Source organism: Lissotriton helveticus, chromosome 12, assembly GCF_964261635.1.
Source record: "Lissotriton helveticus chromosome 12, aLisHel1.1, whole genome shotgun sequence".
NCBI lineage: Eukaryota > Metazoa > Chordata > Amphibia > Caudata > Salamandridae > Lissotriton > Lissotriton helveticus.
The window spans coordinates 424,259,174-424,282,657 of NC_136073.1; the positions used below are offsets into that span (position 1 = coordinate 424,259,174).

Genomic DNA, 23,484 nt, shown 5'->3' on the forward strand with positions numbered 1-23,484 from the left:
GTGGGCCTCCTGCTACTTACCTAAGGTTAGGGTGGTGTAGTCCCAGCGATCCTACAGCCTCTGGGCATCTTCATTTCCTCTATCGATTTACTTATACCATTTACTTAGTATATGGTTTGCCGTGCCCCTAGGGCACCATTGTAATTTGCGCGACTTACTGTATTTTTCTTAAGAGTATTGTTATGTGCTTAGCCCTCTGATCTCATAAAGAGTTCAGAGGTGTTTGTTAGTAATAAATATATTGTTTATTTTTATAACAACCTGTGTGGTGTACTTTCATCTGGTATTCAAGGGGTTATATGTGGTAAAACAGCTGGCTTCACATGCCAAAAGAGTTTAGCCTAAGACTGCTCTGTCCATGCTACCATTAGGATAGCTGGTCTGTAAGATTGACTTACAACCAATCACAATAAGGGTTGTTTGGACTGATACAAGGTGATCACTAGAACTAGTGAACATCATATATCAGGCCAACTTCTCACAATGGACACGACTGATTCGGTGGGTCGAGCTATGGCCCAGTCGGTTGCTCTGCGTCGCTATGCCTGACTACGTGATGGCTGTTTCCCTGCCAATATCCAGGAGCGTTTTAGGGATTTGCCCTCTGATGGGGTCCCCTTGTTCGACAGACATGCTGACTTGGCGGTTCAACGTCTCATGTCTGAGTTTCAATGAGTTCCATGGTTTATAGCCCTTGTTGTGGACATTTCCTTTTTGTTGGAGTGTTGTCACTGCTTTCTCTAGTGCTCCGTCTCTGAGTTTAAGACGTCATTACCCAGACGAACTGTGCAGCTTTTCGCCGTCTTGTCCTTCTTTTGTTACAGCTGTCCAGCTGTTTCTGCTTTTCTTTTTGACTCTTCTGCCTAAGAGCTTGTCTCGAGATGTCCCTAGATTTTATAGGGATGTGCCATACCCTATGTGGGGTACTTGTTAGCTATTGTATAGCTGCTCTACCTGAAAAGGGGAGTTTCGAAGGCTTCCACAGAGTCTTCTTCAGAATGATTATTTCCTGTCTATACTGCGGGTCTCCTGATTCGTCCCGCTCTTCCTACTGTGGTAGGACATCCCCTTTGATGTGACCCCCGGGTTTGGTGTGGCACTCTCCTGGGGCTTCTAGGTTGTCGTGTACGGGTTGGTCCGCAGCTCTCTCCTGCCTCTGTGGAGGCACACTTCCCCGAAGTGTTTGGGTTTCTGCTACGCTTGGCTCTCCATGGCGTGTTCTTTCGACTTCGCTTTGCTCCTTCTGCCTGCTGGCACGTGCCCCTTGGGACCGTGTTGTTGTGTCCCGTTCCGGAACAGTTTCTCTGTGTTTGTATACACACAAGATATGTTCGCTGTCACTGGCTGCGGCGGTGTTCCTTGTGCCCTTGCCTTGGCTACGTTCTATTCTGGGCCATTCCTGGTGTGGGGAAGTGTTTAAGTCTTCTCTCATGGCTCGGTCCCAGTGGGGTTTTTGTCTATGGGCAGTGGAATGTCTGCTAGCTAAGTCACTGTTGTGCGTTGCCTTGTTTTCTATTTCCCTTTGATATTTCCACGCAGAGGATTAGGTGCTTCTGCTCCTGGTCTCTGCTGCTGGTTTCTGACCCACTTTGGCCTAGTGGTCTGTGTTCCACTCAAGGTGTTTCTCTGGTTGTGGGTTCCCTGTCGACACTATACGCAATATTGCTTTCTTTTCTGTCGGACTTATGTCTGTGTATTTTTCACTCTTTCCTCGTGAGTGTAGTGGTCAGTGTCCCCGCCTGTCTCCCGGGAGGCCAGGATTCCTTCCAGTTACCGGGATGCTGTCGCTTTTTCGGTGTCTTGACATTGTTGTGTCCTGATGCACTCTGGTGCTGTTGGTACCTCTTGTGGAGTCTCTTTTTACCAGGGGCATGCTCTTAGAGTTCTTCCCCTTGCTTTCAATTTGTTTATATATACGTTTCTAAAGCTGTGTGCATCTATGTGTGTGTATATAGATATATATATATATACACACACGCACACGCACATGCACGCACACACACGCACACGCACACGCACACACACACACACACACGCACACACATCTTGAGCTTATCCACTGTGAGAGTGCAAGCTTACTAGGTTTTCACTTGCCCAAATCTCTCATGGGAGCAAGCCCTATGTGTCGCCCCATTTTTTATTCCTTCACCGTTGGTACTTCTGGGTTCGGTTAGTGGCTTGACTACCTGATACTTCAAGTCTTGGGCATTTTGCATAGGTGTGGTGTAGGTCTCATGGTACACACTGTCTCCTTGTGTGTGTATCCTGTCATCCACATACATATTTCTCCTGGTACTCACGGTTCTGTATATCTAGGCATGGTGCTGTTGTTCCCTCACCTTCCTTTCTTGGCATCCACTTTGATGTATGCTTAGTTTGTATGCTCCGACGCTGTCATACTGTCTTGTCCCTTCTCTGGGACTGTGTCTATTGTGGAACTGGGACCTGGTGCTCAGTTGAACTTCTTTTTTGCAGAAATTTATACATGTTCCATTATGCACTGACCTTGTGTTTTTTGTGTTTTCCTTTCGTTCCTTCCTGGACAAGTGAGGATTCGCCTGTCCTCTGCAGGGTTGTGGTGCCTTTGGCTCCCCTTTTTTATAGCTCCCCTGCAGAGCTTCATATGTCTGGTATCAGCCGCGCTGACATTTGATGCCCCCACCGGGGTTTGGTCATGTTATTGACGGCTTTGTTCTGGGGTATGTCTTTGATATTTATCCTAAGTTAAGGAATCTGCTGTTGGATGTCTCTATCAGATGAATGAGTTACTTACCTTCGGTAACGATGTATCTGGTAGAGACACATTGTATCCTCAGATTCCTTAACGCCCACTCATTCTCCCCGTTCTGCAAGGCACTTCCAGGTGGGGTTCTGCCACTTGCCTCCTTACAGGTGGCCTTGGTCTTCTTGAGGGGTACTCTGGTCCCCCTGCCTCTTGGGCAGGGTGCGTCGTTCCGCCCTGGTTCTCTGGCATTGAGATTCTCATGTTCTTCCACCCTCCCTCCGCCCTCGACTGTTTCTCCCCATTACCTTGGGGTCTCCTTGTCTATGCTGCAGTCGACTGGGTCGAGGTTCTATTTGCCTATGCTACAGTTCATAGGTCATTGTGGGGAACTTGGTAGACGTTCTCTCTTGTTGCTCACTTTTGATCACTCGCTATGAAACCTGTTGTTCCAGTCTTGTTTTCCTTTACAGTTACTCCTGTGGCTCCAGACTGTCTTTCATGCAGTTCAATCCTGTGGTTGCCCACTGTCCTTTGTTAGTCATCCCATTTATTTCCAATGCCATTGCCTCTTCGGAGGGGCGCGGCTCTTAGCTTGGGCGAGACTCTTTCTAGTGGTGGGTGCTTTGTTCGCTCCCTCCAGTCCCTTCAAGTATTGAGTACTCTTTCACAATGGTCCCTTCAAGTGTTGAGTACTCTTTTCACATGGTGAGGTTTCTCATCATTCTGTGATTTCTTTTTTTAAATCTTTTTATTGAGAGTTCATAGACATGAATATTACACACATAAGAATCTCATGTAAAATTCCCAAACAATTGAGGACAAAACGATTGGCATAACTATAAAGTGCAAAAGTTATCAGAACACAATTTAAATACGGATTTAAGAGTATTTGACAGTGCAATCACAGTTCCTATAATACAAAAGGAAGATCATATTCATTTAAAGTGCATAGTGCTGAATCAAGATACATACATAAATATTCTCTTTTCTTTTTTCCTTTTTCAAAATCCCAGACACTCCAAGAATTATGATAAAGATCATATTAGAGTAAAGTGCAAATTGATACCTAAGATCCTAAGATTCAAACACGCTCCAATACTTCTCATATTTTCTTACTGCTCCTGATCTTAGTGCATATTTCTTTTCCAGCACTTGTACTTTAGACTATTTTACTCTCCATGCATTGAAAGTAGGTACTTTCTCTGTTTTCCAGAGTTGCAGAATTAAAGTTCTTGCTATTAAAGCTGCAATAAATAGACTTTCCTCATGTGAAGAGATGGCAGCAGCCCAAAACTGATATAGATTCATTAAGTGAGATTTGGGGGTCTATTGTAAATCTGAGGTTTTTCTCAATCTCCTCCCACAGATTCTGAATTTTTGGGCATTCCCACATAATGTGTCCAGGTGCCTTTCTCTGCACAACGAAAACATTTGTCTTCTATTTGCGGGTATGTATTATGGAGGAAAGAGGGTGTTCTATAAATCAACCATTTCGAATAATATTGCATACCTTTAAAATGTGCCCCTCGGAATATAACTGCATTACATTTATTTAGCTTATTCCCGATTGGGTTACTAATCTGTATGTCTTCCCTTTTCCTCCATCTATCCCTAATCTTTTCATATAATAGAAGAGATTTGTTCTCGTCAAATTTTAATCCAGTTACTGACCTTCCGTTGTAGGGGGCCATTAAGGGCTTCGCTAATGCTGGATTTATAGTGCAGTTTTTCCATATCTAGCTTTTCCAGTATAGAATTTAATCTAATGAAAGACCACTTTAAAATTATATTAGGATGTTGAAGCCCTGTTTCAATCTCTTCCCATGTTTTCCAGCAATTCCCCTTAATAAAATCCTGGATCTTATCATAACCGTTTTCTTTCCACAATCTCAATGTATTTCTCTCCAAAATACCCCTTTTTTCCTGTGTATATATTCGCAAGCCTGGTTGAGTTATTAATTCTTAAAATATCGTAATATGCCAGAAGCTGGGATTTTTTGTTCAAGTAGCCATTGTAAGGTCTTATAGCGTACTTTCTTAGGGTACTTGGTCACTCCTATAGGGTAAAAAATCAACTTCTTGAGTGTCTAAAAAAAAAAAAAAACCTGTGATGTGCGAATGTCGCGTAATAAGTCTCTAATATTCGGAAGAGATAATCCTCCTTCTGCGACCGGATAATTTAAAGTGCTAAGTGCCAATCTTGGTACCTTATTTGCTCATAGGAAACAAGAGAACATACTGTCTATCTGCTTAAAAAAGGAAGTCTGTATTGCACAAGGAGCGGCACTAAAAAGAAAATTAAAAAGTGGAAGGATCGACATTCGAATTAACGCAACCCGTCCCTTTATTGATAACGGGAGCTGGTTCCATCGTGCTAACTGAGAGCTCACCTTTTTCAGCAATGGAATATAATTTAGGGAATAGAGATCTTCTACTTTATCTGTTACATAAATTCCTAGATATCTCTTTGGGCGGGTGTTATGTATCTGTCTGAATTCTAATAGCAGAGTGTTTACACTACAATTGCATAATATGATTCCTGTTTTGGTTTTGTTTATTTTGTACCCGCCTATTTTTTTTTAATTCTGCAAACACTCTCATAACTTCTGACTGAGTGGCTATCTTAGAGTCCAGGAAAAGGACAATATCATCGGCATAAAGTTTTATATTGGTCATTCCTCTAACCGGAGCCGTATGAGCTCTTTTTTCCCTAATTGCAATTGCCAATGGTTCAATAAATAGAGCAAATAAAATCGAAGAGAGGGGACAGCCTTGCTGAGTACCTCTGTTTATTTGTTATGTCCCTACATTTAGTGAGTTGATTAAAATTTGCGCCCGGGAATTCCTAGAAAGTTGCTTTCATAAAAATACAAATTCGTTCGAGAAACCAAACCGTTCCAAGATCGCAAAGAGGCAATTCTGAGACAAGATCAAATGCCTGTTAGGCGTCTAAAAACCAGATATGTGCCTCCACCTTATTAACATTAAAAAAATCCAAAGCTTCGAATAAAAAAATTGTATTGGTATAGAGCTGTCTCCCTGCTATAAAACTGCACTGGTCTGCCCCAATAATTGATCCTACCATCTTATTTAATCTATTTGCAAGCCGTTTAGTAAAAATGTTATAGTCAATATTTAAGAGGCTTATTGGCCTATAGGAGTTCACGTTTTCTCTATCTTTTTTATTTTTTCAAAATACTGACTACTACTGCAGTACGAAAGGATGCTGGAGGGTCCCCCCCATTGTAGTAGGTAGTTGGCTAGTGTTAAAAATTCAGGGCTAAGTGTTGTAAAAAATGCTTTAAAAAAGTCTGCTGGGATACCATCTGCCCCAGTGGCTTTACAGTTGGGCAGGGAGCTGATAACCACATCTAGCTCTTCTTTCGTGAATCCAGCTAGCAATAGCTATTTAAAATTACTTCCTAACTTTGGAATTTGCAATTCCTGTAAAAAGTCGTTGATTGTTTCTAATGTGACCTGGTGAGATGTCTGATAAATATCTTTATAATGTTTAAGGAACGCCTCACCTATTGATGATGTAGTCTTCTTACGAGCTTTAGTTACTTTGTTTTGTATGCAGTCAACTCTGTTACGGACTTGGTTCTCTTTTGCTTGCCAGGCTAGTAATCTCCCCGTATACTCGCTTTCTTCATAGTTTTTTTGCAGGTACAACCTACTTGCCATATCCCCTATTTCATAATAAAATTCCCTCATTTTTGTTTTACCATTAAATACTTCTTGCCTAGTGGCTGGGGTCCTATTTCTATAATACTCTTGATTTGCATGGGCCAGTCTGGTTTCTAATGCCATTCTCTCCTCCCTTTTGGCCTTCTGTTTTGGTATCTCTTTGGAGGTGATTATGCCTCTCGAAGTGGCCTTAAAAGCATCCCATACTATGTTAATTGGGGCAGAATCTTTGTTTATATTAAAAAAAAAAATTATCTCCTTCTCAATTTCTGCACACCATTGCTCCTCTGCTAGATTGAGTTTGTTGAAGTACCATCTGGTGGGAAGGAGACTTCGCCTGCTCAGTTGTACAGTACTTTTCGGTTTGAGTCTACTCAGCAGACCATCCATCTTTGGGAGTTACTGTTTTGCTATATATCGTACGGTGAGAAATCTTTGGTTCAAAGCATCCATCAGAAGAATAAGTTACTTACCTTCAGTAAAGCTCGTCCTGGTAGATATATATCTAGCCATAGATTTCTCACTGCCCTCCCCCTCCCAATTTTGTGAAGTAGCATCTCTTTAACATTTAAAAAGATCCCTAGTAGAGATCAGCCCACAGTCACGATAATCATTTTATGCTCTATGTATCACAGCATGGAAAGGGCAAGCACTGGAAACTGAAATCGGCGTGCAGGGGTTGTGTTATATGTAACTCCGATCTGTCCCTTCATGGGCGGTATGAAATCAGCACAGTTAGAGTATCTACTAGAAAGTGTTATCAAAGGTAAGTAACTTGTTCTTTTCACCACTCCACCCTCTTTTATATTGGTGCTTTTGTGAATTTACTGCACCATTGTTTACCTTCAATTCAGAATGCTGTTGAGCTATTTTTGTGGAGTTGAGCATTCAGATTAAAACTGAGCAATATTCAGCAAGCTAGATTCAGCAAGGACATTGCTTCTTTTGCCTCTAGTATCCTTGCAGTTGTGAAGAAGTTGTGAAAGCCACTCCTGCAGTGCTTCTGACGTTTTTGGTCAAGTCCATATTTTGAGGTTTTTTTTTTCTTTTTCTAAAAGATGAAGATTCTGCCATTATTGTGACCGAGGGATCCATTGGGTTATTTGGGCCTGCCTTCCTTGTGTGGAGAACAACCCAGTCCCACTCTACACAGACATCTAATTTAATAAGCTTCGGTAAAGCTTTGCTCCATAAACCTAATCTTTTGAATATCAGAGAACCCTGTGCGCACTAGAGGAAATAAGATCTTCAAATAATACGGTTATTCTCTTGAAAGTGCCTTATTCCTATGAAAAGCTTCCTCCGGTACCAGTCTTCTTACCAAAAGCTGTTGGTCCTCTATTTGCTCAACGTGCTTTTAAAAAAAAAAGCCTCATTTGCAGGTTTGCTTCTTATCGATGGGCTTACTTAGCAGCTGGTTTTTGTGAAAGCTGATTGTACACTGTGTTGCTTTTGCTTAAAGCTTTCCAGGTTTCTGATGCCTAAATACCTTAAAATCATGTAGTGATTCCAAGAAAGTATTTACTGAAATGCTCATTAACGCAGGTACATTGGTGATTTATTGATTATCTTCTGAGTCCATGCAATCCGTCTCTTCCAGGGAAAAACTTGCACACATGCTAGTAGCAGTGATAGTAAAAATAAAAATAAATAATTGAGAACATAAAATAAACATACTAATGCTGAAGTAACTTTCTACTGGCATATGTAGCCCAAGTGATAAAGGACAAAGAGATTTAATTATTTGGTGCTTGTTAAAACATTTTTTCTGCTTACCAGTGAGAGGGATGCATGCAAAAATTATCGATTTCGTTTTAATGTTTTTAGAATTTTAAAGCTACTTTTTATGCCCATTTCAAGGTGGGTGGGGCATTTGCTCCACCTTTGAAAGATCTGTGCAGATTCCTGAAGGAAAACCCAGAGTATGGGGTTGCCCCCGAATGGGGTGATGTTGTCAAGCAATCTGTAAGTATTTTCTTGATATATTTATAAGCAGTATCATGTTAATGAGCTCATCATCCCCCCTGTGTTTCATTTTCTTGTCAACATGAAAGACCAATTGGGAAGGCTTGAAAGATAGCCATTCCAAAAATAATATATCTATCAAGTGTTCAACTTTATCACATCCTCTATCACAGCCATCTGTCATTCACCATTCTACAGCAGCGCCTCAGTGGCACCTTTGAAACCATTCATCACAATGTACTTTTAAAGAAAGGTGTGCATTCCAAATGTCACCCAAACAGCAATCTCCTGGGCATTGCCGTTATTATATTTCATGGCACCTCTCTAACTCGGCCCATACCTAGCTGGTAATGAGTATCTTGCAAGGTTCTAACCTCAGCCTTTGTTTTTCTCTCTGCCCTAATGTAGAAAGCTGGCTCTGTGTGTGGTATACCACTAAGTGGTTATATCATGCACAGAGTCCAGAGATTTCCCCAGAATTGTACAGAGATCAATGTAAACCCAAAGTGCTCTATTTTTGGAGGTGTGCCTTACACAGCGCAGTGTAAGACATTTTATATGTATACAGTGACTAATAAATGACACACAGCTCAAAAAGGATATCCACACCAGTTTTAGAAAAATTAGCTTCTTTCAAAATTTATTTTAAGACCAAGATGTTAACAAAAATGTGAGTATGCTTTTTAGGAAAAACACTTTATACGTTAAAAATTGCAATTTTCAAGCTTTTCAACCTTAACTATGGGGGAAAGCAAGAATGCAGTTTTTGCAGGTATTCAGTCTTCAGGGTCTTTGGTCAACACCAGGAAAGGTTAAAATCCGCTCCAAGAGTGCACCGCCCGCGGAAAACTTAAAACCTCAGTGGTACAGGGGCGACCAGGTGCAGAGTGCCAACACAGCATTGGGCGCCCAATGTTAACCAATAAGGGACTCTGATTTTCAAAAGGCTTCTGGCTACGGCCCGGAGTCCAGGCGCAGAAAACCCGCTGCTGACCAGTTTAGTAGAGATGCTAGAGGACGTAGGGACACCAATGGTTGAGGTCTCTAAGGCCCAGGGGCTTTGGGGTGCGGGTGTGTTCTTAGGTGTCAGAAAGCTCTTACCAGGCAGGTAACAGTCAGGGGCAGTCTTCAGGTTGAGGCTGCAGGGTCGAGGAAGAGTCTGGCAGGGGTCAGCCCATGGTGGACTCTAGCTCAGAAGTGCTTGGGAACCTTCGTGGGCCACTTGCACTCGGGCCGTGGGCGTTGAGTGCAGAGGTGGATCCGGAGGCAAGTTTGCGGTTCCTCAGGGCAGTTATTTTTCTGTGCAGATGGTTCCTTCTGGACAGGTCCACTGTTCAATGGAGAGTAGGAATCTTTCTTGAAGGCAGGCAGGCAGTCCTCTCTATGTCCTGGAGGTCACTGATCTGTGGGGTGAGTCACTCTTCTTCAGCAGGGTCTTTGAGCGCTGCAGACAGGCTAGTAGGGCTGGGGCCAAATCAGTTGTCGGCTTTAACCTTCGCTGTTGCACGGCTCTTCGTATGTTTTCGAAATCTGATTACAGGTTCTAGGGGTGCCACCTAAATTCTAGATTTAAGGGCGTTACAGGGGAGTAACAAGTAGGTATCAATGGGTCTCTTACCTGGGGTTTCTACTCTCACTATTATGCTACCCTCCTGGGGAATGGGGGGCATAGACCTACCCCTGATTAGATAAGTGCCACCATATTCAAGATGGTGGGTTTGAAAAATGTGCTTAACTTCGGCTCCAGGGGCTGAGGGATGGAGTTGGCAGAGTGGGGCACACCTCCTATAATAACTTAGTTTTCTTGCTGGTTCTCCCTCCAGAAGTGGGGTTTTGAACTGGGGCCTACCATCTGCTGCTAGCAGCAGAGGCTGGGGTCACATTCAGGGCCGGACTGGTGAGGCCGGGCACCAGGCAATCCCCCGGTAGGCTGGAAGAAATGGGGGCCGGTTTTGTCACAGGGGGCTGGTTTTGTTACTGGGGGCCGATGTTATTTTTATTTTGATCAAAATCGGCTGTCAGTGACAAAATCAGAAGCCACGGTGACAGTCCCTGCAGTGCACTCTGCCCTCTGTACTTAGTGTGCCTGCGGAACGTGTAATCGCCAAACACCTTATTGTGGCAGAGCATGCAAACACCAGCAGCCATCCGGAAGCGCCAATGATTAGTCCGACTATGCATCACACCCTAAACTCTTACTGTCATTGCCAATGACAGAGAGAGTTTAGGGCATGATGCGTGAGTCGGACCAATCATCTGCGCCCCCTCTCCAAGTTCGCCCGCCTGCAGCATTGTACACAGCGTGACCCCGCCCTCTTCGTCAGTTAGGGAGTCACACGCACCGGAGAAGCAAGCAGCAGACAGCACAGCATTAGCCTGTGTAGGCCTGAGGCCTCCAGACATTTAAGTAAGTGTAATTTATTATTTTATTTATTTGTGCGTTTTTATATAGCGCGGACTTTACCCGGAGGTGTCGGAGCGCTTCACAATAGGAACAGAACTGATACATGAGAACATTACAAGTGAAAAAAACAAAAGCAAACGTTACATTGAATGAAGCAATAATGACAATCGTGAGCCAACAAAATACAAGAGGTAGCAAACGGTGCATTACAAAAGTGACAATCGTGAACCAACAAAATATAAGAGGTAGCAAACGGTGCATTATAGGAGGAAAAAGTGACGTGTGCAGGTTACAAAAGCGTACAAAGTAAACAGAGGTATAATACTGCAACATATGGAGGGCACTCAAGCACAAGAACAAACATTACGTAGGCCATGGTGGCACTTGTGCAGGTATCGAAAATAAACAAATGTAAGAGGTAGAAAACAGTGTGTTAAAAGAGAAAGTGACGGGTGCATGTTACACACGAGTACAAACACAGGTAGAGAGATAATACCGCAATAAATGCCAGACTCTCAAACCACAAGAACACACTGGGAAGACACTTCCAAAGTCATGTACAGTAGATTTTTCTATAATGGAGGGCTTTCTTCAGATAATAGAGAGGGCATGGATTACAATTGGAAGTGTCTTTGACGGAGGAGAACTTTAAGGTTAGTTTTGAAGGCCAGGGAGGAGGTGGTGTTCCGGAGCTGCGGCGTAAGGGGGTTCCAGATTCTCAATGCGTTGCCTGAAAAGGATTGTGCCATCGTTCTTTCCTTCTTGAAAGTGGGAGGTTCAAGCAGAAGATTTTCCGCATTACGTGATGGTCTAGAGCCTCCAGAGAGTTTCAGTTTATTCGCCAGGTAGCGAGGAGAGGAGGAGTGCAAGGCTTTGTGGGTGATACAAGCAGTCTTGTATTTATCTCTAGCCTCGATTGGAAGCCAGCGGAGACTGGATAACATCGGTGTGATGTGGTCGCTTCTTTTGGCCCCATAAATGAAACGAGCTGCTGAATGGAGAACAGATTTAAGGGGGGACAGGTGGGATTTGGGGAGGCCAGTAAGAAGAGAATTCCAGTAGTCAAGTCTGGAGAGGACTAGCGATTGCACCAGGGTTATAAGGTCCTGCTCCGGGAAGAAGCGACGGATCCCCCAAAGAAGGCGCAGATGGTATCGAGCAGACTTTGCAATGGAATTGATGTGGGGGGTTAGATTGAGTTTTTTTGTCGAGAATGACACCCAGGGATTTTGCGCTGTCGACAATGATGGGTTTAGTGTTCAGTAGATTCAACTGATCCATCCATGATTGCACCGGGGGAGGAGAGATTGAAGAGGAGAAGAGGAGAAATTCGGTTTTGGAGGGATTCAGAATCAGTTGATGAGTAAACATCCAGTTATGAATGGGGTCGAGAGTAGAGCTTAGGATAGAGAGATCGTGAGAGGAGGCAACCTTGAGGTAGATTTGAGTGTCGTCAGCATAGAGATGATAGTGGATCCCGGATTTACTTAGGAGATTTCCTAGTGGTTCTAAATAGAGGTTGAACAATGTGGGTGCAAGTATAGAGCCCTGAGGAACACCTTGACCTACCGCCACAGGAGAGGAAAGGCTGTTCGCTATTTTGATAATTTGTGATCTATCAGAGAGGAAGGAGGCAAACCATGTAAGCACAGTGCCCTCCATGGCCATTCTCTGTTTGAGAATGTTGAGAAGGGTGTTGTGATTGACAGTGTCAAAGGCTGCAGAAAGGTCAAGGAGAATTAGAAGATAGGACCCCCCCTAGTCGAGGATCCTCAGCGCGTCATCAACCACTTGCAGTAGGGCTGTTTCAGTGCTGCAGTTTTGAATGAAGCCAGACTGGAAATTGTCAAGAAGATCATTGTCCTTGATATGACGAGAGAGTTGTTTCGCTCCACATCTTTCTGTAATCTTCGCAAGAAAGGGTAAGTTAGTGATAGGGCTGAAGTTGTTGAGGTCAGACGCATCAGCAGTTGGTTTTTTAAGAAGCGGGGTGACCTGCCCAGTTTTGAAGGAGACAGGAAGGGAGCCTTGACAGAGGGAGAGGTTGACCAGAGTGGTCCAGTAGGAGAGGGAAAGGGTATAAAAGTCAATGGCAATGGCACTGGGGATGGGGTCCAGATGATGGTTGGAGGGCTTTGTTTCACGGATGCACTTGAGAAGGGCATCTTCAGATATGGGATCAAAGTTTTGCCAAATGGCTAAGGATTTGCACTCCTTTGGAGGGGTAGGGTGAGCGACCTGATCCACAAGTGATTTCACTTTTTCGTCGAAGAATATTGCGCAATCCGCTGCTCTCTTTGCAGAATCCTCCAGCTTGGAGGAAGGGGGAGAGCAGTCAGAACTCTTGATGAGATCAAATAGTTTTTTGGGTCTATTTTTGGCTGAGTCAAGGAGGGTTTTGAAGTGCGCCGCTTTCCCAAGGAAGATGTGTTTGTGGTACTTGGATCTTGCGGAGCGAAGCGTGGACAAGTTATCGGTGGAGGGCACTTGCCTCCATTGTTTCTCCAGGAATCTTAGCTGCTTCCTTTCTTCATAGAGTTATTTGTTGAACCAAGGTGCTGAGGGGGTGGGCCTTAACCTTTTGCTTTTGAGTGGAGCGACGTTGTTAATTTCATCTGCAAGAACTGTGAGGCATTGGGAGGTGAGATCGTCAACGTCTAGGTTCGGGTCTAGCCTTGGAAGTGATAGCAAAGCTGATTCACAGAGGGGACCGACATTAATATTTTTAACATCACGGAACCAGGAGATAGCCCTCTTGGGTTGGCCAAGTGTTATAGCGTGTGATAGTTGAAAAGAGAATGGGATGAGGAGGTGGTCAGACCAGTCTACGTGAATAGGGGTAGTGATGGAAAGCATGCCTGCTTTAGAAATAACAAGGTCCAGGATTGAGCCCTTAGAGTGTGTTGATTCTGTGCAGTGTTGGATGAGATCGTTAACAGAGAGGAAGGTGGCCAGGGAGTTTACGGAAGAGTCTTGCTGTGAGCCCCAGTGGAGATTGAAGTCACCCACGAAGGTCTGATTGTCACTTTGCGAGTATTGGTCACTGATGAAGTCAGTGAGTTCCTCCAAAAACAAAGGGCCACTACGAGGCGAGCGGTAAATGACATGGAATCTAAGGGGTGAACAGTGGTGCACTTGTAGCTCAAAAGAAAGGCATTCAAAGGTATGGAAGGAGCTGATAGGAGAGGCCTTGAGTTGAAGCGAGTTTCTAAAGATGACTGCAACACCTCCCCCCGTGTTGACAGTTCTGTCATTCCTAAGTATAGAATAGCCTGTAGGTAATAGGAGATCAAACGTAGAATGCGAGGTATCTTTGAACCAGGTCTCAGTGAGGAAGAGCATGTCAATATTGTGGTAGGTGATGGTATCTGAGATTTCAAGTTTGTGTTTTACTGCAGATTCTCAGTTGTGGAGCAGACAGCGCAGCTCTGTCAGGACTGTTTTGGTTACGGGGGCACTTGGGCTCTGAAGGGTGATCGGGATGTTGTGCTTATGTGGAGGTGCTCGGGAGGGTTTAGGTGGATGCTTGATTCTGACAGAGGAGATGGTTGGAATAGTGTAGATAGTAGGGTTGCTAGGGTATGCAGGTTGAGGAAGGGCGGCGTTCAAAGGCTTGTGCGAGTTAACAAAGTTTGCAGACGACTGATTGAGCTTGGCTAAATTGAGGTGAGGGGGCGAGGTGCATCTCGTGGGAAGTTGGGAGGGAGCGGGGGTGCACGGAGAGGTGGAAATCTTAGAGCTTAGAAGTGAAATTGCAGCTGTAAGCTGGGAGATGGAGGTGATAAGGGAATCTAGCTTATTTTCCAGCGAGAATAATGTAGAGCACGGAAGGTTGGGTGGATGGATGGAAACAGGTGGGGGTGGAATTGGTGGGGGAAGGCAGGGAGAGGTGGGGGGATAGGAGGTGAGTTGGGGTGTAAGGTTCAACAGTGGGGAAAGGTGGAAGTTGAGTGCGGGAGTTAATGAATCGGAGGTTATGGGAGAGTTGCCTTTGTTGGTGTTGCAAGAAGGAGAGGAATTAGGGATAACATTAGGGGGAGAAGGGTGAGGAACACAGCGGTAGGGAAGAAGGAGAGGGGAGGACTGTGTGGAGTCATGGGATTGAAGGAGGTTTGAGAGGAGAAGAGGTGAGGTGGTTGTGGAGGGCATTTCAGGTAGGAGAGGAGGCTGTGACGGAACGGGCATCTGGCAGAGTGGGGGGAGTTGAGAGAAAGGGAAGTTGGGGAAAGGAAGTGGTACTGTTGGAACCGAGGGAGGGAAATGGACAGGGTTACCAGGGGGGGAAGGGAGTAGCATAGCATTGCTGGAGGAGTGCGAGGGAGGAGAGAGATGCAATGGGATTGAGGTGAAATCCGGATGAGTAACGAAGGGAGGGGGAGGTGGATAGGAGGTATGAAAGAAGGGATAGGGGGAGCGTAGGGAAAGTTCACTGGGGGAGAAGGTTGGAGAAGAGGTGGACTAAAAAGGGGGGTGACTGGAAGGAAAATGGGGGAGGAGAAGAGATTGGAGTACCGGGATGATGCAGATTGAACGAGGAGCGCATTAGCTAGCGGTGAGGCTGAAGTAAAGTGGGAGGGGGCAAAGTGTGAGGGGGAGGAATAGGTGAGGAGGAGACAGGGGAGGGGGCGGGAAGAGGACCGACCTGTGATTCTTGAGAGTGCAGCCAAAAGGAGTGTAGGGGGGTCAGGGGAGGAGAGGGAGTAATCGGTGGAACTAGAAGGAGAGTCGGGGGAAAACCCGGTTGCAGAGGAGGGGAGTAGGGAGGGGAAGAGGTGGTCAAAGAGCGAAAGACAGGTGTCATTGCCTTGGATCATGACAGTACCGTTGTTCTAGAGTGAGATAGTGAGGTAACCATTGAAACTCGTGGAGGGGGAGATTTTTAGCTGTTTCCCATGAGGGATAGAGGAGGAGGAGGTGACGTTAAGGGAATTGTAAAAGCTGGTGGACCAAGAGGAGGTGTCGTGAGTGAAGAAAATGAAATCATTTTTGAGCCTCCCAAAACGACTATTGTGAAATTGATCAACAAAGAGGGAATCCGGGAAACGTTCAATAGTATTGTGCTTCAATCGTTTTGTTGCAGCTTTAGTCAGGCTGGGAGGATAAATGATTTTGTAGCAATTAGTTCCAACCTTAACTGGAGTGGTGGCCATGATGGGAAAATGTGTCGGAGGAGGGTGGGGGGATGAGAGGAAAGTGTTACTGGGAAAGCGGTGTAGAAGAGACATAAAAGGGCATAAAGGGGGCACATAATCCAGACGTTAAGGTGAGGATATCCGAACTGATGTGCCGTCCGGGACTAGCTAAGCCTAAGTATGCACAACAGCCTCATCATCTTAAGACCACCTGAAGAGGTGCTCATAACAGGGTGCGGAAAACAAAATACATGAAAAGCATTTTCTAACACTAACATATATGTACAGGCCTGGCGCCCTATAAACCTTGCAGACTCCCTGGCCAAAAGGCCATCTCAGAGGGGGACTCAAATGCACTGAAACCATAGTGTCAATGGTGCTGTCCCTGCAGCAGGACTCCAACTTAATCAGATCTGTCCCCACGGAAAAGTAACTTAAAAGGTGCAGCTGGCACTAATAGCCGCGCAGTTGAAAAAGGTATAAACCATGCAGCTGGAAACAGCTCAACTTGCTGCACATCTGTAAACGGCCTAAACGATGCAGCTGGCGCTACTTGCTGCGCAGCCGTAAATGGCCTAAACAGTGCAGCTGGCACTACTTGCTGCGCAGCTGTGAAAAGGCCTAAACGAAGCAGCAGGCACTACTTGCTACGCAGCTGTAAAAGGCCTAAACGTTGTAGCTGGCACTACTTGCTGCGCAGCTCTCACTGGTGGTCCGGGGCTCCTAACCCCCGCGGGGGGCGAGTGTCATCTTGGAGAGCGCAATTTACTGCTTTTAAAAAGAATTAAATAAGACCACACAATAGATCGTGAACTTTGTGTACGTTTATTTAACCTAACAACAACATTTTAGAAAGGTGCGCAATGAGGAAAAGTGCCCTAAGCACGACCCGGGCAGAAAGTAGGTCGTTTCATGCCTTCTGCGCAATTGTTTTCCACTCCTTCTCCTACCTGAGGCACTGGAGAGGGCTCTCTTGTGGCTGATTGCACCCCCCTTCTATCTGCTTGTGTTTGGGCCTCCTGCCTCAGTCGAGGCCCAGTATGCTTTTTCATTGTTATATAGCAACAAACAGGGGTTGGGAGGTGGGGGGGGGGGGGGTTCTCTTGAATGCACCCCCACTCCAATGGTCTTAACGAGCCTTGTTTTCAGTACTGACTCCGGGTTTTCAAACAGTGGGGGGTCTCCTAAGCGTTGGTCTTATTAGTGCTATTTTTGGGCAGGGCCCTAGTCTTTCCTATGCATCCAGGAGCCTGCTGTTTTGGTTAGCCACCACTCGCCCTATTCGTCTGTTCGTGGGGAACTCTGTATACTGTGCTGCAGATCCTGTATTCCACCTGGGATGTAGGCAGGGTGGGAGAAGGTATCGCTTTAAGGGCCCGAGAGGGATTTGGATATTCTCTCGCTCTGATCCACTGACCAAGTTTGCTTCATTTGCAGCATTCCCATCAACCCTCTTGTCTCAAAAAGGCCTGTTATAGGGGGGTCTCAATTTCGAGCGTATAGAGGCCTCTCTATTCAGTTTCCAGATTCACCAGTCCTGCGATATTCTCATTGGGCCTCGGTAACAGCCCATCCTCCCCACCGTCTGCTCCCAAGTCCCCTACTTATTGCTGCAGTGACGCTTGGGCAGGCTGTAGGATCAAGGGTCTCAGCCTCCAGCTCCTTGCGGGGTGATGAGATGCTCTGGCCTGGTCGAGATGCCCCTAGTTTTGAGTTGCATGCACTCCTGGCCAGTACAATTTGCCACCGAGTGATAGACCGCTGACAAAATGTATGTTGTGAAGTGGGATGCTAAGATCGGTCCTATATTTTTTTTAATTTACCATTCCCACGCCTTTCCCTTGATTTCTCATGCAAAGGTGACTGGCAGTCAAACAGATCATTTCAAGTAAAAACTTGTTTAAAGAAATGCAAATTTTTGAAACTTTTGCTAAGAAAAAGTCTCAATCATATATTTACTTGTGTAGTCAGAGGTTTTATAAAGCGCAAAGACGACCCTGGGGTAGAAGGGCGTTTGTACAGTACAAATTTCACATACATATCAGTTCAAGATGATAACTACAAAGCTGAAGGACAAGGCTGTGTGTTTACAGAGCAACGAGTTTACAGCTCATTATAACTAGATATACATGGCATATTCTGCCAGTGCAAGGACAAGCTAGGTATCATTAGTGAGGTTACACAGAACAATTTTACCAAACACAGGAACGGGGAATTCCATGCCATATTCAGACCGGTGGAAGATGAGGGTGATCGATTACTTTGTTAGGAGTTACTTAGTGAGAAGAGATTTGACTTTCCTCTCCAAGACGGCTGGCGGTAGTTAGATCCCAATTTTAGGTGTACTGCCCAAGAAGGTGGTTTTTTGTTTCTTTATTATTTGAGCTTCCAGGAGTTGTCAATCAGCACTGAGTATGGTGTGGTTGCCTCTAGACAGTGAGTTTGTGGCTAGGTATTTTGGGGTACCGAAGTGCAGGGCTTTGAGTAGTGCAGTCTACCTTGAGGGAGGCACCTTGCTTCTATTGTGAGCCACTTGAGAGTGACGAAAACAGGTGTAATATGTCTGAATCACTTTGCTCTGGATATTAGCCTAGCTGCCGCATTTAAGATGGCCTTCATTGGTGTTATGCGTGATTTTGCTGCAACGTTCAAGGGAGCACTGCCATAGTCAAGTCTAGATAAGACCATATCCTTGATTGCATTATTCAACAAATAGGCATGCACACCTCACTACCGACACAGGACCGGGAGGGGCTGGATTCACGTCTCTCCATGACAACAACTCAACAGGGCATTTAACCTCCAATTAAGCACCTTGGAGGTGTCACCACTACGATGGATTTCTGTCAGCATTGGGCAGTGTTGGTTTTGGTTAAAACACAGTTTAACTTTATTCCTGACAGTGATGCAAGCCTTTCATTAAAATAAAACTTGCCTGTAATGTGAAAATAAAGGCAAGGATTTTACAAATATTTTAAGCTGTCTCACACTAAGCTCACATGGCCTGAGTCACAACAGATATTACTACTAGTATCGTTACGATTGCGGAGTCATCTGCTGCTTAGCCATGAATCTATGTTATATACTGTGAAATGGACCTGGGATTTGATACTGCATTGTTATATTTTGACACATGAGCCAACAGTCACATAATTTGTTATAAATGCAGGGCTCAAAAACATACTTATGAGTGTCCCGCTGTTCAATACCATGGTTGCCAAATACCAAGGGCAACTTAGTCTTGATTTCACCTAATTTCACCTTTTGACACCTACACATCCTGTCTCTTTAGCTATCTCTCAAAGGTTATTTTCCATCACAGGTTTCTCCCTCTCTCAATGTTTCCCTAGCTTCCTCTTTATGCTTGTTTCCCCCTTCCCCCTTTTTTTCTTGCTTTGGGTTAAATTCTAACGATGGAAAATAAGAACTTGTCTCCACAGCCGAGCCTGTGAAGCAAGCCATGTCTGAGACCACCTATCACCTTTCTGATTTGTTTCTTAAATTCTCTCCCCCCCCCCCCCCCCCCCCGAAGCCTTTTAACAGCACTAACAGGTTAGGAAAATTAAAGACTGAGTCATCCTAGCTAGGAATCTAACTTGTGACCTGCACATCACCTCACCGATCTATCCTGCCTGACATACAAAAAATCGCCCCTTGCACTTTTCACTCTCTTTAGAAACAAGGGCAGTTCTCTTTTGTCTTTTGGCAGCTGTCCACGACACGGCACTTGAACCACAGTGGGCGACACTACAGCGTCCAACTCCAAGCATAGCTAGATATAGACACAGCAGTCTCACCACACGTCCGCTTTGTACCAACGTTAGGTAACTACCACTTCGTGTGAGTAGACACTCCTGCACTCTCCCAGGTTACCCAGATAAGGCACCGCAGTGGCCCTACTACCTTGGTGCTTAATCTGATTTTGGACCTCAGAAGGGGGGGGGGGTTTCCTCGCCATATCCATGTGCGCCTGGCACACTCTTTGAACCTCAGTGTCATCTCCAGTCCAGGCTTCACCCCTGCATTAATATCCCTAAACCCTCTCCACCCTTCATGATGCTTGTTCAAATAAACAAGTAAGACTGTTACAGGAGCCATGGTGATGAGTCTGTATTAGCCTGTGTGCATACACATACATATATATATCACATCGACGAAGCATAGCAGACCAGCATAAACAAAGAGAAATGCTTCACCACTGAAGAAACTGAGAACAGTGCCTGAGTTAGTTTTTTTTTCCACTTAATTTATAAAAGTGGCTGCACAGTGCCACAGGACTGCCACCAGTGGTCTGACTTATACTTTGTGTTCTTGATTCACTACTCTGGTGTCTATTTTGGAGAGTTCTGTAAGAATGTCTATGGGTACATATGACTGGGTAACCTGGTGCTCTTTAAGGACATAAGTTACCATTTACTGTGCTTAAAAAGTTAATGCAATTAAATATGTAATGAAAAATGTGTTGTAAATGCATCATTTTGGTCTCTTTGTCCAAAGTTTTCTTGGGGGGAGGAACCGCCCCAGACCTCCGCCAGCAGTGGTCGTGCTCGCTCACTTCGCACCGTGCGGGGGCTGGTCTGACAAACTTTGGCAGGGCTGCTTTCAGTTCCCAGTCCTGCCCTGGTCACATTGCAAAGGCAGCAAAGCATTTGAAGCTTCCCTCACAAGCAGTGTGCTCATCCTGGTTGAAGAGGTGTGACATCTCTGCTCAGGATGTTCCTTCTTTCTGGCCTCCGAGAGCAGGGGCTCTCGACCAGGGGTCCAGAAACATGCCTGGTGGTGGCAGGCTACCTATAGTAAGTCCAAGACCACAACAGGCTTGGTAGATTTTCAGGGGGCACCTCTGTGGTCCCTTCTGAATATGTTTAAATAAATCCAACACTAGCATCAGTGTGGGTTTATTGAGAGGAGTTTTGTACTAAACACTCCTGCGTTCAGTCAAGCCTTCATGGTGCTTTGAAACTCAAGTTGTTGAGTTTGTAGCCGATGTACACTCTAAGGCTTTACTGGCACTTCCTCCACCTCCTGAAACGTCCGCGGATCCCTTGCCTCGCGCTGGGACTTCCACGGAGTCGACGGCTGCCCCGGAGGTTCCAGCTTCAGGTCATAGGAGGGTGGTGTCGTTGAGGTGCAGTCCTTCGGGGCTCCACTCTTCGGCGCCTGGCGTCCCTGCCTCGCCGCAAATCCCTACCGGGCTCCCTGTGGTGTCACAGGAGATCGCCAGGACTCCAGGCTTGCCCCCGAGTCCCCCTCAGTCCTCTGAGCAGGCGGCTGACTCACTAGAGGTCAAGTCGGCGCCACTTCAGCGCCGGGAGCCTTCCTCCCCAGCTCCGGTGGAGTCGCGGGTGGAGGCAGGGACCTGGGGCTCTTTCCCGAGTCCCTCTCGGTCCTCGACACTTGCAGCTGCCCCGTCTGAGGCCAAGCAGGCGCCGCTCTCTCGCCATTCTGGCGCCGGCCAAGCCCCATCCACCTAGAGAGCATGTGGTGGCAGAAGTCGACCCGGCGCCACAAGTGCCCAGTCCAGCGCCGGCTTCGGGTTCTTGATTCGTCCCCTGAGGTCCCTTCTTCTCCAGAGGTCTTCCATCTGTTGGTGTGTTCATCCCCAGAGACAGGGCGCTGTATTGTTGCCTTTTCACCGGCATCTTCCAGGGAGGGATCCTCGCCGTCCCCACTGCCTAAATCCTCTAACACTTCTTTTCGTGGCTCGCGGATGGATTTTCCACCGGCCTCTCCACCTTCCATTGGGGCCCCTCAGGTTCCCCATTCATCTGTGGATCCCCCACTATTCCGGGGCTGGCCGCTTCCCCTGGACATGGGGATGGGCGGCTCAGTCTGCAGCCGTCGCCCACGGAGGAATTACTTTCTCCTCCACGGCGCCCTACCGAGGCTAGTGTTGCCTTTGTTTGGGCTATTTCCACAGCCGCTGGTATTCTGCGGATGGGTGAACCTATCACTCCGTTTCCTACGGACAACCTTTTGGAAGTTCTCCACCCGGACTCTGGTGGACAGGAGTTGTTCCTACCCTTTGAAGCGTCACTCCACAATTCTCTTATGGGGCTTGGGGGCGCCCTGCCACGGGGGATCTGGTGCCTCAGGCGCTTCTGCATCACCACCGCCCTGCTCCCCATGCCCTGTCTGTCTGTTTGTCTTTCCACCCTTCTACTCAAGGCTCTCTTCTGCGGAATGCCTTTCTGTGTTTGCCTGTGGTGTTGTTTCCTCTGTCTCGGGAGGCCCGGTGCTTTAATTCATGGGGGCGTAATGTCTTCGCTTCGTCTAGCGCTGCCTTGCGTGCGCTTAACACTTTGTGTTTGTTAACCAGGGCTGCTTCCAGTCTGTGGGACTCTGTGGAGTCCTTTCTTTCTCATGTCTCTCATGAGAGTGCCCATGCTGATCTGCGAGCCATGTGTTGGATGGCAGGGAGTTGGCCGCATTTATTCTTCGTGCGACCTTGGATGTTGCCGATGCTCTCGGCTGTGCTATGGCCACTTCCGTGGCTCTCCGTCGCCATGCTTGGCTACGTGATGCTGTGTTTCCTGAAAATATCAGGGAACGTCTGGTTGACCTACCCTTTGATGGTGTCCTTCTGTCTAACACTCATGCAGACTCTGCCATTCAGCGTCTTCTTGCGGGCTTCCGTCCTCCGTAGGCTGGTTTCTTGATCCTCCCGGACTTTTTGGGAGGTGTTATTCCACCTGCTCCTGCTCCTGGACTCTGGTGTTTGGAGTGCCCATTACACTTTATGTGAGGGGTGTTGTGCCCTCGGGTCCCTTGGTTGGCCCGCCTCTTTTGTTGGCTGCTGGTTCAGCCCCCTCCCCCCGCCCCCCATTTTTTGGCATGAGTATACTTTTTGGCTGCTTTCTAAGCCTTCTGTGGTTTCTGCCGCAGGTTTATAGTTTGTTCTCTGATGCAGGATTTCTTCCCTAAGAGTGGTGGTCATACTTTCTTGGGGCGTGACCTACCCTAAGTGGGGTACTTGTAGCTATTGGATAGCCCTCTCTTACACTGGGAGGGTGTGGACTCCTCCTTGCAGGTTCCTCGCCCTTCTGGTGTTGCTGTATGCCGCTGGTGCGTTTTCTTGGGCAACTGCGGCGTTGTGCTGGAGTGTTTTTGCCCTTTGTCTGCCGGTCGGCCTGGTCCTCTGTCTGGTGTTCCAGAAGGGTTATTTTCCTGTGTTGACGACTTGGTTCATCCTACTTGTTTTTCCTCTTGTTTTCCGGCTGGTTGCTTCTTGGTACCCAGCTGTGGCCGCCTGGACGTTGTGGTCTGGACTTTTAGTTCAATGGCACTTGTCGCATCCAGCTGCGCACGCCTGTTCTTCTGGTCTACGGCCAGGGGCTTAGAGTGGGGCCTGGTGCCCTTGCTTCTTGTTTTGCGGGAGCCTTGTGGTACTATGCATTTCTTATCCCACCTGCCTTATTGTTGGGGCGCTGTTCTCTCTGGCATGTTGACATATAGCTGGGATGGCTTTGGCTGCCCTCTTCACTGGGTGTGCTCCCGGTGGAGGGCTCTTGTCCTCGTTTTACTTTTCTCCTCGGAGTCTCTGGATTGCTCTTCTTTCTTGGTACTCCTCT

At 46.4% G+C, this 23,484-nt stretch overlaps 1 protein-coding gene across 2 annotated transcripts in view; it reads left to right on the plus strand.

Annotated features, from left to right (window-relative positions):
• The window catches only part of CHD9 (chromodomain helicase DNA binding protein 9), a 2,123,706-nt gene that overhangs the window by 2,081,575 nt on the left and 18,647 nt on the right, over positions 1–23,484 (plus strand). For both annotated transcript variants that reach the window (XM_078670246.1, XM_078670247.1), the window contains exon 40: positions 8,273–8,377. In XM_078670246.1, coding sequence (XP_078526372.1) covers positions 8,273–8,377 — 105 coding nt within the window. The remainder of the gene's footprint in view (positions 1–8,272; positions 8,378–23,484) is intronic.